Source organism: Malaclemys terrapin, chromosome 3 (assembly GCF_027887155.1).
Source record: "Malaclemys terrapin pileata isolate rMalTer1 chromosome 3, rMalTer1.hap1, whole genome shotgun sequence".
Taxonomy (NCBI): Eukaryota; Metazoa; Chordata; order Testudines; family Emydidae; genus Malaclemys; species Malaclemys terrapin.
In genome coordinates, this window is record NC_071507.1 from 114,688,556 (window position 1) to 114,704,965 (window position 16,410).

General features: G+C 42.0%; 1 protein-coding gene across 5 annotated transcripts in view; it reads right to left on the reverse strand.

Annotated features, from left to right (window-relative positions):
- Window positions 1-16,410, reverse strand: part of NKAIN2 (sodium/potassium transporting ATPase interacting 2) — a 763,955-nt gene that overhangs the window by 72,444 nt on the left and 675,101 nt on the right. Inside the window, exon 6 of one of the 5 annotated variants that reach the window (XM_054023917.1) lies at window positions 3,737-4,425. The exons of the other annotated variants lie outside the window; for them this stretch is intronic. Within the exon in view, the coding sequence (XP_053879892.1) occupies window positions 4,366-4,425 (60 nt within the window). The 3' untranslated portion in view covers window positions 3,737-4,365. Of the gene's footprint in view, window positions 1-3,736; window positions 4,426-16,410 lie in introns of those variants that run through there. 5 annotated transcript variants of the gene reach the window in all.

Here is a 16,410-nt window from a genome sequence, read left to right on the forward strand (position 1 = left end):
CAGAGAACAAAATAGAAGTCTGTCCTAAGTCTGTGCAAAAAGATGAACCAAGTTCATACAGAAGACAGCATATCTTTGTTTTGACAGCCTATGTCCTTCTGTCACCAGTGACTGTAATGTCTCATCCTATTTTCATCTATTGTAAACCAGCTACCATTGATTTATGTGTTGATGTGATTATATGATTTGCTTCCTTGCTTGACAGATGTTCACAATCTGTTGTCCAGGATTATTACTTCCTCTGCATTTCTCCTAGAGAGAGGAATTGCATTATATTTAGACCTCTTTACTTGAAATTATAAAATTAATAATTTTATTGATATGATTCACATTCATGTATGCCTTAGGTTTTGTGGTTCTAACACATAAGGAGAAGAGACAAGAAGAGAAGAAAAGAGATAATTATGTGGCAAATAAAAGGCTTTAGAAAAAAATATGAGAGATAGAAACCAGAACTGAAAGCCTGTTAAATAAGTGAACAAAACAGTGGGGACCATGTTATGAGTTAGAGATGCACTGGACTTAAAAGTACAAAAGCTACAAACAATTATGTTAGAAATATGTGTAATTATTCTTCAATTTGCTCTTGAGTTTTCTTTAGGATTAATGGAAACCAAAATAAGGCCCAGGAATATGAGGATTTGGGAATTCTGCATGATGAAGTAATGACAAACCTACTTTCAGGGAATATCACACCAAAAAAGTTGTACTTTCATGTTAAAAACCCTATTCATATTGAAAGTGAGAAAAATTAGTACAGACACTAGTCCAGATTAAATTTCCTTTGAGTTGCTTAAACAGTACAAAGGGAATGTAAAGGGATAGCTCAGGGCTCCCCTTTGATAGAAGAATTCCCCTGGTTTTATACCGCCTACTCCCTTGTGACTATTCCAGCTTGTAACATGGGCCAACTAAACTGAGAAGTAGTGCAACTGTCAAAGTTCCAGACTATATTTCATGATTTATGTTAGAAACATAAATCCTCTTCCAAAAAGGACATCTTGTTTGAAGATCAAAGGTAGATCTGGGCAAATTTTTTATATGAAACATCTTCAGTGTTTTGGTCAAAAAAACCCTAATTAAAATTTTGGAAAATATCAAAATATTTTGTTTCAACATTTTCAAAATTATATATTTTGAGTTTTTTGGTTGAAGTGACTTTTTGTTTAAAGTTTCTTTTAATTTTGTTAAAATTAATAAAAAATATTTAAAATAGACAAAATCAAAACAAAACATATTGATTTTGTCAAAATAAAGAGTTTTGTTAATCCAATTTTTTCAACTTTTGTGCCAGAAGTTTCAAAAACATTTGTTTTTTGTTTGATTGAAAACATTTTTATTTTTATTTTTCAGAATTGCCAGTGAACAAAAAAAATCCATTGTTTGCCTGGCAATAATCAGAAGGTACTTTCCCTTTTCAACCTCAGCCTGGTTACAAAGGCAAAGCGATTTCATTTGCTGAAACAGTAGTTTTCAGTTTTGCATGCACTAAGCTAAGAATCCAATAGAAAAAACATTATTTTGGGGGAGACCAGGATTCTGATAGTTAACCCAAACAATATCTAGCTGATTTAGTAGCTCAATGACTTGAAAGGTCAGAGCACTTGGAAGTGACTAAGAAACTTTGGATTGCTTTCTCTTTATTATCTGTTATGAAATGAACCAGTGAAACTGTCTATTGCTACTTATCTGGTGGAAGCCATTTGTTGCCGTTTTCTTTGCAATAAAAAAAGATATAAAACACTTGTTTTCTTTAATGTCACTGAAAGCTGGCTTATTTACAAAGCTCATTAGCAACCATCCACCTCCTTGGGCAGATGCTAGCAATAGAAGAATCTCCCTGGTTATTTATTTCTGCTCTGAATAAGAGTACTGTCACGAAAAGTATAATTTGTATTTTTGGGAGTGAATTTATTGTTCATCAAAGTTACAAATTTGCCAGGGCTAGAAAAATCTGTTTATGCTAAGGATAGGCACCAGCAGCAGAAACTTCCTTACACTGCACTGTGCCCAACATGGCTTATAAAGACCACTTTTAGGTGTCTCCAGGACCATTCAGTGCTTTGAAGAGATGGCCTACAAAGGTACCAGTTAGTGCCAGTTCTTGTGGTGGCTTGGAGATATGGACACACGACCATTGGACATTAGACTGAGACTAACAAAGGCATTCCATATATGTCACCGAACAGCCATCAGATGATAGCTTTCTGTCAGCAAACAGGCTAGACTGAATGATTTGAAAGACTGTATATTCCTATCATAGGTTCCATGAGCTGGTGGTAAAACTATTTAGGCTCCAATCTTGCCATCCGATCTGCATGGACACCCACGTGGAGCTGCTTTAACATCAAGGTGTCTGCACAACCTGATTGCAGGACTGGGGCCTTTATTAATAAAGCCCTGCAAATCTTCAGATATCCACTTTATATCCTCGGACCATGTTTGCGGATCCCAGATGGATAAGGATCCAAATTTTATATGTAAAGCCATGCAAATCTGCGGATATCTGCTTTATATCCGGGGATCATTTTTGCGGATTGTGGATTGGATGTGGATACAAATTTTGTATCCATGCAGGGCTCTATTTATTAATGTCATTTTACAATTGTTCCCCTTTACAGAAAACTAACAGTTTGCTAAGGTGGCAATCATATACTTGCCTTGCGTTAGCTTTTGCTGAATTTTGCAGTAGACATATCCAAGTAGAAGTATGCCTACTGTGCTGCTGAATGTACCAGATTTGTCTTAACATTGTTTTGAGTCCAATGGAGAGTTAGTGAACAGTAATAACACATGGGTGTGGGAGGAGCAGCAGCAAATCAGTTCATTACTGTTACGTTGAAGTTCTGCTCTCTGCACCCTCACCCCACCCCTGGATTTAGATATGGAAAAATATGCTGGTGGTAATTTCTGCAAGTGATAATTACTTTTCTGGTTAAAGGCAGCATGAACCTGTTCTTCCCTCATCTGTTAATTGGTTATTTTCTGCATTGTAACATATATAATGAGGATGTTAAGCAGTGCAGTGTTCCCTGAAAAATATATAACAGCATTCCCATCTGTTTTCTGAATCAATCCTAAATTTTAGTGGTACTTTGTAGTACTCTGCCAATGTTTCCTTTGATAGTCTTATATATTCAGATGTTTATAACTTAACATGAAAAAAAATTGCTGTATGCTGAATTACAAGGTAAGATGTCAGCACTGGGGTGATTTTTCTTTTCAACAAATGTTAAAAATGACAAACTAACAAACAAATGTTATATCTATTTTAAGACACTTTGTAAAATAAAGTTTTTTAGGATCCTTGTTAATGAGGTGGACCAGACCCAATGACGATTTATAATAAACTTGTATCCTGTCCACAATTCTACATTAGGATCTGGTCTTCTAGATATCACCTCTTGATACAGATTGCTTTTTTTTTTCTATCTTGACTTCTCTTTTTTACATGTGAAATGTTTGTGACAAAAGATGAATTTACAGGAAAGTTTATATATAGGGCTGTCAAGCGATTAAAAATTAATCGCAATTAATCACGCGATAAAAAATGTATCACAATTAATCACATGATTTATTGCACTGTTAAACTATAATACAATACAATTTATTTAAATATTTTGGACGTTTTCTACATTTTTCAAATAGATTGATTTCAATTACAACACAGAATACAAAGGGTACAGTGCTCACTTTATATTTATTTTTGATTACAAGTATTTGCACTGTAAAAAAACAAAAGAAATAGTATTTTTCATTTCACCTAATACAAATATTGTAGTGCAATCTCTTTATCATGAAAGTTGAACTTAGTAATATAGAAAATGTACAAAAAAACTGCATTCAAAAATGAAACAAGGTAAATTTTAGTGCCTGCAAGTCCACTCAGTCCTACTTCTAGTTCAGCCAATCGCTCGGACAAACAAGTGATAATGCTGCCCGCTTCTTGTTTACAATGTCACCTGAAAGTGAGAGGTGTTCTCATGGCACTGTTGTAACTGGCATCACAAGATATTTACGTGCCAGATGCGCTAAAGATTCATATGTCCCTTCAACCACCATTCCATGGGGCATGTGTCCATGCTGCTGATGGGTTCTGCTCGATGACAATCCAAAGAAGTGCAGACCAATGCATGTTCATTTTCATTATCTGAGTCAGCTGCCACCAGCAGAAGATTGATTTTTTTTTTTGGTGGTTCGGGTTCTGTAGTTTACGTATTAGAGTGTTGCTCCTTTAAGACATCTGAAAGCATTCTCCACATCTCGTCCCTCTCAGATTTTGGAAGACACTTAGATTCTTAAACCCTGGGTTGAGTGCTGTATCTATCCTTAGAAATCTCACTTTGGTACCTTCTTTGCATTTTGTCAAATCTGCTGTGAAAGTGTTCTTAAAACGAACTTGTGCTGGGTCATCATCCGAGACTGCTATAACATGAAATATATGGCAGAATGTGGGTAAAACAGAGCAGGGAACATACAATTCCCCCCATCCCCCAGGAATTCAGTCACAAATTTAATTAATGCATTATATTTTTAACAAGCGTCATCAGCATGGAAGCATGTCCTCTGGAATGGTGGCTGAAGCATAAGGGGGCATACGAATGTTTAGCATATCTGGCACATAAATACCATGCAATGCTGGCTACAAAAGTGCCTTGCAAATGCCTGTTCTCATTTTCTGGTGACATTGTAAATAAGAAGAGGGCAGCATTATCTCCTGTAAATGTAAACAAACTTATTTATCTTAGTGATTGGGAAGTAGGACTGAGTGGACTTGTAGGCGCTGAAGTTTTACATTGTTTTGTTTTTGAATGCAGTTATGTAACAAAAAATCTACATTTGTAAATTGCACTTTCACAACAAAGAGATTGCACTACAGTAGTTGTATGAGGTGAACTGAAATATACTATTTCTTTTGTTTATCTTTTCTATAGTACAAGTATTTGTATTATAAAATAATTGATACTTTGATTTCAATTACAACACAGTATACAATATATATGAAAATGTAGAAAAACATCCAAAATATTTAATAAATTTCAATTGGCATTCTATTGTTAAACAGTGTGATTAAAATTGTGATTAATCGCAATTAATTTTTTTAATCGTGATTAATTTTTGAGTTAATTGCATGAGTTATCCATGATTAATCAACAGCCCTATTTATATATCATCTCTGCATTTCCCTGAAAGCCTTCTTTTTTTTTTTTTTGGCTGGGGGGGTACCAGTGTTGCATGTGCTTTGGCCTCAGATCTCACAAAGCACCACACCTGAGGTGCAAATTTAAAGCGGATTTTCTTTAAAAATCATAGAGACTGACCCCTTACGGGATCTACTCAAGGAGTAGGGGACTACTCAAGGTGAGGAAGAGAACAGAATCAGTCACAGAGAGATTTAAAAATCATAATAAACACTTCCTAAATCTGAAAAATACAGCTAATCCAAGATCAACTATTGTGTGTTATGTGTCTCATTAAAAAACAAGAACTACAAAAAAAAAAAAAGGCAGTAAAACATCCCAGTTGTAAATCAAAAAAGTGGTACCATCCACCAAATGTATTCAAATTGTTAAAAACCACAAACAAAAAGGCTCATTTTAAATCTGTAATTTAATTTATATATCATAACAAATACAAAACTAGGAAAACTGTGAACAAGGCTATGAACACAAGTGGATGTTGTGATGCCATTTTAAACGAGGTGAACTATGCACTTGTGCTTTATTATGACACTGCCAGAATCCCCTGATGTATTTACAAGCTCGTAATTCACATTATTTACCTATCATTTAAGTTTCTCTCTAATCCATGCTGTCATCTATTGTTGCTTATTATGTCACTATGATACCCTGGTCATTTGATCGGTTGTTTGGCGTCTTTAACTCAATTAAGTATACTTGACAAACTGTGTGATGCTCTCACTTTCACAGGATTATTTTTAACTGTGACAAGATGACACATCATTGTCTCTTGCCTGCTATCCTAGATTGGATGATACTGGCTGACAGAAGAGACTATCATTGGTTGATGTGTGCGTATAACTGTAACTGAGAATGCATCATGCTATTAAACCCCAACAATTGCTTTACTGCTGTTATAAATGTCAGCTCCAACCTATGATAAAAATGTTTTCACAGTTGGGCTCCTATTCACACTTCCTTGGACATTAAGACCTGACTGTCTAGCAACCTGGGGATTTTGAAATTTGTGTAGAATTGAAAGTCTGAATTCCCTGGGAATGAGTCTTACTTAGCCTGTTTGACCCAGCTATTCCAATTTAGACAAGCTATATAATGGTTGGGCTCAGTCTTAGCCCTTCCTTATGACAGTAGTTTCATTTACTCCCATGAGTAAGAACTGCAGAATCAGGCATTATGTTTGCAGCCTTACGTTACTTGAATAGAGGCTATATGCAGGACTGACTTGCATAACTCAGTCATTATAAATACACGTTCTTGAGAAATTATCTTGTTTTAAGTGTTACATAATTATTATTTCTCCTCAGTGTTCTGGTTCTTCTTCCCAAGTCAGTGTAGTCATCTTAAAGGATCGTTTGCTTACAGGATCAGTCCTGCACTGTGTTTACAATTCCTATGTACACAAGCATTTACCTATTCAACAAGAAAGCCAGCCTGCAGATTCTCTGACTAGAAAGGTTTAGTGAGGCTTTAAGAATATTGTCATACAACTGAAAGAGGTAAAATGAGCCTGTATATCATGGTATGGCTACAAGAGTTCCCCAGTCCTTTAGTAAGAGACAGAAACTTGCAATTGGCAGCCATGCTGATGAGATGTATACCACAGCCTTTATAAGAAAGCAAGGGCCAGATCCTTCAGCTGGTATATATTGGTGTAGCTCCTTTGCTGTCAATGGTGCTACATCATATTGCTCTACAATACTAAACTGAACTTTTCAGCAGCCAAACAATGTTATGGGAGCCACAATCAACAGAGTCATTAAATCTTCAACTGAACTGCAAATATTTTTCAAACAACAAATACTACTAACAATAATGTGGAACTGGTAAAAGGCATCCCAGGGCTAGAGAGACTATTTGTGCTTCAACTATTAGAAGACCCCACATGTACAAAAATCCATTTTTCCTACACAGTCACCAAGTTTCCTTAGCATGGCCACTTGACAAGAGAGGAAATAAGTAAATCCTCCTGGTTAGCAAGGCACTGTTTCCAAGGAAAGATGTCACCAAAACCCAGGGCCTGGTTTTCAGCAGGAGTTGTGGATGCTTAGAACTCCTGAAACCAGACCTTCTTGTTCTGGTGGTCCCAGTGGATTGTAATTACAAAACCACATCTCAAAAACCACCTTACAATCGGCACTATAATTGGTAACCTTATTGGCAGTATCAATAGAGAAGCAAAAGGGACACGGTGACTAAATACTAAAGGAGGTCCTGCTAGTCTAGGGTTGAGGTACATCGGTAGGGCAATGTGGAAGCACTGCTGCTGACCATACTATTGTCACCCCTTTGGGGTTTAGAGAGCATGACCCCTTTTTATCTTTATTTTGAGGGGGGAAGTACTGATTGTTCCAAAAGGAGGAAGTGCTGTTTGGTGGAAAGGGGAGCAGAGAGGGTAAGGGGAGAGCAAGAGGGTGTGTAGCTGGAGCTCCAGACTGAAGGGCTGCAGCAAACAGGCCCTTACAGAGAGAAGCAGAACAAAAACCTGGCTGAAGCCTGGAAGGTACAGAGCGGCCGATCGGGGACACCCCATGACAAGAGCCAGGAGCACTATGCCATGGAGGAATAGCCTGATGAGGACAGATTGGAGCTGGACCCAGTATTACTCTTGCCCAAAGCTTCATGGGGCTGTGAGTACAGGGGCTTGTGACTTTGCATTGGGAATAAGGGAGGAGGCTGTAGCTCGTTAAGTGGGGGAGGTTGTCGCTCTGTGTGGCTTAGCAGATGGCTGAAGAAGAGGGCACCAGAAGGGTTTGTTGGGGAAAGTTTACTGGCGCCAAAGATGACCAGGAGCACCCAAGACTTACTGCCAAATTGGAACTTTGCCCAGGACTACTGAACTCTGTGTGCAGACACATTGCTCTAATTTTTACCGGGAACTGGCTCAGCACCCAGACAGCCTAGGATTCTGCCTGTGTGTGTGTGTTCATGCGCACATAAGATACGTTTGCGCTTCTCCTTTTTTAACTCAGCACCATTTGAGCACTTCTCAGAAACAACTGATGGTTTGGCCCTTTCTTTCTCCCTTAGTCTTTGTCATTTCCCTTTGTCTTTGTTTTTCTTTTGGACCAGAAACTGTGAAAAGAGGTATCTTGTAAATAACTTTCTACAGTCCTGATTGGAATCCCAGCTTCTTATCCTGCCGCCAGCAGCAGCCAATACTCAATACCTTAGAGGTATACAAATAATGGCCTTCTGTATATAGAAAGAAAATTCATTCTTGACCCCCTGTGGTGATCATCTTATGCCCTGAAGCATGAAACTTGCTTACTCCTATTTTAGCATGCAAAACTATGTATGTTATTGGTAAGAAAATTAACAAGACATTTTAAAATCCAGTTATGGTATTTGCCTCTATGACCTCCTGCCACAGTGGAACATATCAGTGAGTGGAATCACATTAAACTAAAACAAAAGGAAGGCGCTCTTCATGGCTGACTTTAATGGTGAGCGTTCACGGTCCAGTAATTCCTACCAGTGCAATACGAAACTTCATCACAAAGAGGTTTATCCCATTTCAAAGCTACAGATGAAAAGTAATTGAGTTCATGTGCTGCAGTGATGCAAATCAAAAGCCATAACATTTGTATTAATTGCTGAAAGCAGACAGTGCTTGGCAATAGAAAAGAGGGTGGAAGTACAATAAATCTTCAAGTACAAATCTGGAAATGTGCCAGTTCTCTGGAAGGTAAGAGTCTGATCAGACACACTTTTAAAAGTGTAATTCCATTAAAAAATTTAGACTGAGATGTATATTTTAGATCTTTTAAAAAAATTATTGTTATTTTCTGAATCTTGTTAATTGAAGCTCTGACACGAAGTACTGTTTCAGATGCCCTCATATGCATGGAGAATTAAATTGGTTTTCATACAGCCAATGCCTTCACTCTCTTGCAGACTGGCATTTAAAGATACAATTATCACCATCTTTCTGAGGTTTTCATTGTCAATGAACTGGAAAAATATAAATAGATCTATTTAAGTCTGTTTCTTCTATAGTGGGCTATGTGAAATCAATAGTACCAGGAGCACTAATTATTCTGAAAGATTTTGAAATAGCTATTAAATAAACAGAGGAATTAAAATGTAATCTTTTTCTTTTTAATTGCTTAATGGAAAAAGAGGAATAAAGAATTATAATATGTTTCAATATGCTAGCATCCAATGAATCAAAAGAGACCACTATCTTAATTATAAAATATATATTCAGTATAAAGCTAGAGAGAGAAAGATACATGAACACACATAATTAACAGTACATTGATTTGCTATTGTTCTCCTTCCTTCAATGTAGTGAAATACACTCATTTAACAGTCAGTGACACTATATTAATTTTCAGTTACTTAAAATGTTAGCATTACATGGGGGACAATGTGCACCCTGACTGACATGTGCCCCAGGTCCATCATATGATTTAAATGGAATAGTCAAAGAACAGGATAGCACATATGCCCGCGAAGACCAGCTATTATTACTGATACAATTTTTATTATGATACCATCCTATGACCACAGTGAGGATTAGGGCCCCATTGTGCAGGGTACTGTACAAAGCAGATAACGATACAGCATCTGACCCAGGGATCTGGCAGATTGGGGGAAGGGATATAACATGCAATCTAATGAACATGGTAATGGTTGGCCCAGTTTTGTTAGTTACAAGTTGTGGTGTTGTTTTTTTGCTGTTTTTAATTGGCTAAAGGGGGGGGGGAATTGAAAGGAATATGGGGGTTAACAACAGTAAGGAAGTAAGAAAAGAAGGAAGGGGAAGAGGGATGATCACTTGTCTAGTCAGAGTTAGCAGGATCATTTTAGTAGGCTTCACAGAAGAGGTGAGTCTTAAGGAGGGAGTTAAAATGGATACAAGTATCAGAGGGGTAGCCGTGTTAGTCTGAATCTGTAAAAAGCAACAGAGGGTCTGTGGCACCTTTCAGACTAACAGAAGTATTGGAGCATAAGCTTTTGTGGGTGAATGCCCACTTCATCAGATACAGTTATCTATAGTACCTAACACTGAGGCCTTGTCTACACCAGAGAGGGTTTGCCAGTATAGATATACTGGTAGGGCCACACTGGCAATTCCGCCTTCCGGAGACATAGCTTCTAGAGTTCTTTTCCTGGTATAGCTCATACCAGTTCCCCAAATGGCATAAACTACACAGTCCAAAGGACTTTTCTGCTACCAGAACTGTGCCTGCACTCTGGCTTTTGGTGGCACTGCTCTGTCACTCAGGTAGGGTGACTACCTGACCTGAACTAGGTGGGATAGTCCTGAAATGGAAAGTTCAAGTCCCAGTCCCTGGCTCATGATGCCAGGACAGCATTTGTCCCGATTCCCTGTGGTGCCGCTTCTCGGTTGCCTGAGGCTCAGGGGCGGCACCAACTCATTCCTGGTGGGGAGGGCTGAGGTGGCCCATAGCCCTCTCTTGCTAAATGGCCCCGCCCCCTGCTCCTCCTCTCCCCCGAGGCCCCGCCCCCTGATGCAGTCGGAAGCCAGAACCGGGCCCTGGCAAGAGTTGCCTAGGGAGCCCGGACTGCTGTGGGGAGCCCCAGACCCTCCACCTTCCCTGGGCAGCTTACCCGGGAGGCGGGGACATGGGCTGGGGAGCTGGTGGATGCTATGCAAGAGATGGAGAGAGGGAAAAAACGCATCATTTGGGATGAATCTAAAGTGTTTAATGTTTTCAGCTGAACTGGGGATTTTTAATGTTAATGAAAGTCAGAGGCTGACACCATTAAGAGCTCAGACCCAGATCTTCAAAGGTATTTAGGTGTCTAACTCCCATTGAGGATCTGGTGCTATATGATATGCATATACTGGTTCTGTATGATAGGCATATACTGCAGAAGCTTCTTTCACACTACTCTCCTGAGCGGGATTTGCAAATTGGGCCACACAAGAAACTAGGCTGAGATTAATAAAATTTACTGGGCCAAATTCATCACAGGTGTAACTCCTCTGGAATCAATGGAATTATACCGGAGATTAACTGGGTCTATTAACTTCAATTATAATCTGAGCCAGATTAAAAACCACGTGGAGATTTATTAATGAAATGGCCTGCCAACAGTAGCAACCCCTTTGAAAAGGTTCCACAGACATATACATAACTGAACGGTATGAGCTTTAAGATCCTTGTGTTCCATTTGTGTTTGCAAGAAAAGCTAACCTTCTCTTTGATTCCATTCAGGGCATGACACACATCTATTATTTGCTTACCAGGCTTTTGGAATCATATCTGACACAAAGCCTAGAAATTTGAGAAAAGCAACAATTCAAACATATTACGCCTTTAAACAGCCAACCTTCCAATATATTTAAATCATTCTAACAGAAGATTTATGTAGTCTCAGCCTAATTTACTTTTGTTACCTTGTTGTAGCTTAATTTGAATGGCTTTCTAGCCCTGGCAAGAAAGAAGAGGAAGACTGACTGGATGTCAGAACACATCAAGGCAGATACTAAGGCCTGGTCTACACTACGACTTTAATTCGGATTTATCAGCTTTAATTCGAATTAACCCTGTAACCGTCCACACAACGACGCCATTTAATTCGATGTAAAGGGCCCTTTAAATCGATTTCTGTACTCCACCCCAACGAGCGGAGTAGCGCCAAAATCGATTTTAGCAATTCGAATTAGGGTTAGTGTGGCCGCAATTCGATGGTATTGGCCTCCGGGAGCTATCCCACAGTGCATCATTGTGACCGCTCTGGACAGCAATCCGAACTCGGATGCACTGGCCAGGTAGACAGGAAAAGCCCCGCGAACATTTGAACTTCATTTCCTGTTTGCCCAGCATGGAGAGCACAGGTGACCACAGATACCTCATCAGCACAGGTAACCATGCAGGCTGATAATCGAAAAAGAGCACCAGCATGGACCGTGAGGGAGGTACTGGATCTGATCGCTGTATGGGGAGAGGATTCAGTGCTTGCAGAACTTCGTTCTAAAAGACGAAATGCAAAAACTTTTGAAAAAATTTCCAAGGGCATGATGGAGAGAGGCCACAATAGGGACTCTGAGCAGTGCCGCGTGAAGGTCAAGGAGCTCAGACAAGCCTATCAAAAAACAAAGGAGGCAAACGGTCGCTCCGGGTCAGAGCCGCGGACATGCCGCTACTACGCCGAGCTGCATGCAATTCTAGGGGGGGCTGCCACCACTACCCCACCTTTGTTCGTGGATTCTGGGTCGGGGATAGTCTCGACGCCTGAGGATTCTGCCGATGGGGTAGAGGAGGAGGAGGAGGAGGATGAGCTTGCAGAGAGCACACAGCACTCCATTCTCCCCAACAGTCAGGATCTTTTTCTCACCCTGACTGAAGTACCCTCCCAAGCCTCCCAAGCCAGTACCCAAGACTCTGACCCCATGGAAGGGACCTCAGGTGAGTTTACCTTTTAAAATATAAAACTTGTTTTAAAAGCAAACGGTTTTTAATGATTACTTTGCCTGACTTTGCATTCGCGGTCAGTTCAGCTACTGGAAAAGTCTGTAGCTACTGGAAAAGTCTGTTAACGTGTCTGGGGATGGAGCGGAAATCCTCCAGGGACATCTCCATGAAGCTCTCCTGGAGGTACTCCGAAAGCCTTGCCAGAAGGTTTCTGGGCAGTGCATCCTTATTCCCTCCTCCATGGTAGGACACTTGACCACGCCATGCTTGCAGCAAGTAATCTGGTATCATTGCCTGACAAAGCCTAGCAGCGTATGGTCCCGGTGTTTGCTGGCATTCAAGCAACATCCGTTCTTTATCTTGTTGTGTAATCCTCAGGAGAGTGATATCACTCCTGGTAACCTGGTTGAAATACGGGAACTTAATTAAGGGGACAGAGGTGGCCGTTCCTACTGGGCTGTTTGCCTGTGGCGGAAAATAAATCCTTCCCTGCAGTTAGCCAAGCGCAGATGGGAAATTGGCCCTGAAGTTTTCCGCGTTTGGCTAGCAGGGTTCTTCCCTGTTACCAGCCACGCGGTGGGGGGAGGGTACCGTGATCATCCCAGAGAATTCATGGCGAGGGGGGGCGGCGGCGGCGGGGGGGGGGTAGTTTGGTGCCTGCAGGGATCTTCCCTGATACCAGCCATGCGGTGGGGGGAGGGGTACCGTGATCATCCCAGAGAATTCATGGCGGGGGGGGGGTTAGTTTGTTTTCTGGTGCTGCTGAATGTTAACAGAAAAACCGCAGCACTCTACTTGCCTGAAGGGGCCCAGACAAGCCCCCCCACACTGCCCCCCCCCCAACTGGCTGAGATTGGCCAGGCTTCTGCAGCACTCTACAGGCTATGCTTGGTATGTGGGAAAGGAGGGTGCAGAAGCTGTAAAACAATGGCTTACCATGGCCGCATGCAAGCCGAATTCTGTTGCCCAGACCTGTGATCTCTAGCAGCAAAGCCACAAGCACTCAGCATTAAGAGGCAAAATGCGACCTTGCACAGAAATCACATGTGCTATGTAATGTGAACAGTGTTGGTCACCGTGAAAGAGTATAAGCATTGTTCTGCAAAATGTAGCTTTTAAAACAATTCTCTCTTTTTTCCCCTCCCTACAGCAGCTGCAAATTCCTCAAGCCTCCCTCCTCCATCCCGAAGGTTATCACAGATAAGGCGTCGTAAGAAGAAGACGCGGGAGGACATGTTTTCTGAAATTATGCAATCCAGCAGGAGTGACAGAGCTCATCTGAATGAGTGGAAGGAAACAGTTTCAAAGTATAGGAAAGAAGTCAGTGAACGTGAGGAGAGGAGGGACCAACGTGAGGAGAGGAGGGACCAACGTGAGGAGAGGAGAGACGATCGAGATGAGAGATGGCGGCAGGAAGACCAGAGGATGAAGGATGCAATGCTGGGGCTGCTCCGGCGTCTGGTGGAGGTTCAGGAACGGCTGCTGGAAAACAGACTGCCGCTTCAGCCCCTGTTCCACCCTCCCCCCTCCCCATGTTCCGTATCCTCCTCACCCAGACGTGTAAGAACGCGGGGGGGGAGGCTCCGTACACCTTCCCATTCCACCCCAGTAGACAGCCCAAGCAAAAGGCTGTCATTTTTTTAACCTTTTCTTTGTGGCTTTTTCCTTCCCAGCAATCCTCCTCCCAAATACCACCCGGATTCCCTCCCTCTTTTTCTAATCTATTAATAAAGAATAAATGATTTTTAAATGATAGTGACTTTATTTGGTTTGAAAGAAAGCTGGGGGAAGGGGCAGGGTGGGTTCCTTACAGAAAATCAGTCAGTAAAGGGGGAGGGTTTTCATGAAGGAGAAACAAACAGATATTTCACACGGTAGCCTGGCCAGCCATGAAACTGGTTTTCAAAGCTTCTCTGATGCACAGCGCTTCATGGTGTGATCTTCTAATCGCCCTGGTGTCTGGCTGCGCGTAATCAGCAGCCAGGCGATTTGCCTCAGCCTCCCACCCCGCCATAAAGGTCTCCCCCTTACTTTCACAGAGATTGTGGAGCACACAGCAAGCAGAAATAACAATGGGGAGATTTCTTTGGCTGAGGTCAGAGCGAGTCAATAATGAACGCCAGCGACCTTTTAAACGGCCAAATGCACATTCTACCACCATTCTGCACTTGCTTAGCCTGTAGTTAAACAGCTCCTGACTCCTGTCCAGGCTGCCTGTGTATGGCTTCATAAGCCATGGCATTAAGGGGTAGGCTGGGTCCCCAAGAATAACTATGGGCATTTCAACATCCCCAACGGTTATTTTCTGGTCCGGAAAGTAAGTCCCTTGCTGCAGCCCTTTAAACAGAGTAGTGTTCCTGAAGACGCGAGCGTCATGAACCCTTCCCGCCCAGCCCGCGTTGATGTTGGTGAAACGTCCTTTGTGATCCACAAGTGCTTGCAGCACCATTGAAAAGTACCCCTTGCGGTTTATGTACTCGGTGGCTTGGTGCTCCGGTGCCAAGATAGGGATATGGGTTCCGTCTAGTGCCCCACCACAGTTAGGGAATCCCATTGCAGCAAAACCATCCACTATAGCCTGCACATTTCCCAGAGTCACTAACTTTCGTAGCAGCACCTGAGTGATTGCTTTGGCTACTTGCATCACAGCAGCCCCCACCGTAGATTTGCCCACTCCAAATTGATTCCCGACTGACCGGTAGCTGTCTGGCGTTGCAAGCTTCCACAGGGCTATCGCCACGCGCTTCTCAACTGTGAGGGCTGCTCTCATCTTGGTATTCTGGCATTTCAGGGCAGGGGAAAGCAAGTCACAAAGTTCCATGAAAGTGCCCTTACGCATGCGAAAGTTCCGCAGCCACTGGGAATCGTCCCAGACCTGCAACACTATGCGGTCCCACCAGTCTGTGCTTGTTTCCCTTGCCCAGAATCGGCGTTCCATGGATAGAATCTGCCCCATTAACAACATGATCTCCAAAGCACCGGGGCCTGTGGTTTCACTGAATTCTGTGTCCGTGTCCGTGTCCATGTCCTCATCATGCTTGTCGCTGCGCTGCCGCCGCCGCTGCCTCCTCGCCTCGTTTTTCTGGTCCTGGCTGAGCATAAACTCCACAAGAACGCGCGAGGTGTTTGCAATATTCATGAGTGCTGTCTTGACCTCAGCGGGCTCCATGCTTGCCGTGGTATGGAGTCTGCAGTGTTCACCCACCCAGGAAAAAAGGCGCGAAAATGGTTGTCTGCCGTCCGTTGCTTTCATGCAGGGAGGGAGGGAGGGAGGGAGTGAGGCTGTACCCAGAACCACCTGCGACGATGTTTTTTGTCCCATCAGGCACTGGGACCTTAACCCACAATCCCAATGGGCGCAGGAGACTGCGGGAACTATGGGATAGCTATGGAATTGCTACCCACAGTGCAACGGTGCAGAAATCGACGCTAGCCCCGGTACTTGGACGCACACCACCGAATTACTGTGCTAGTGTGGCCGCACTCATTTCGACTTTATACAACCTGTTTCTCAAATCCGAATTATCTAAATTCGGATTAATCCCGTAGTGTAGACATACCCTAACTTGTCAAATGTTAGATCAGGTAAGATCTCCCTGATGAGTCCACTACATCAAGATAAGAGAGAGAGAGAGAAGCACTCACTTTGGTGTTTTTATAGAGCTGCAGCTAAGATTTTCTTTTCCTGTCGCTTTCTATGAAGGCATCTGACATATGGTTCTGGTGCTGCTCAATTACACATTTCTCTTCCACCTCACTTAGCATTTTTCATTTACTTGTCATTTCCAATCTTCTAACTGGGATTACACTTTATTCATCCT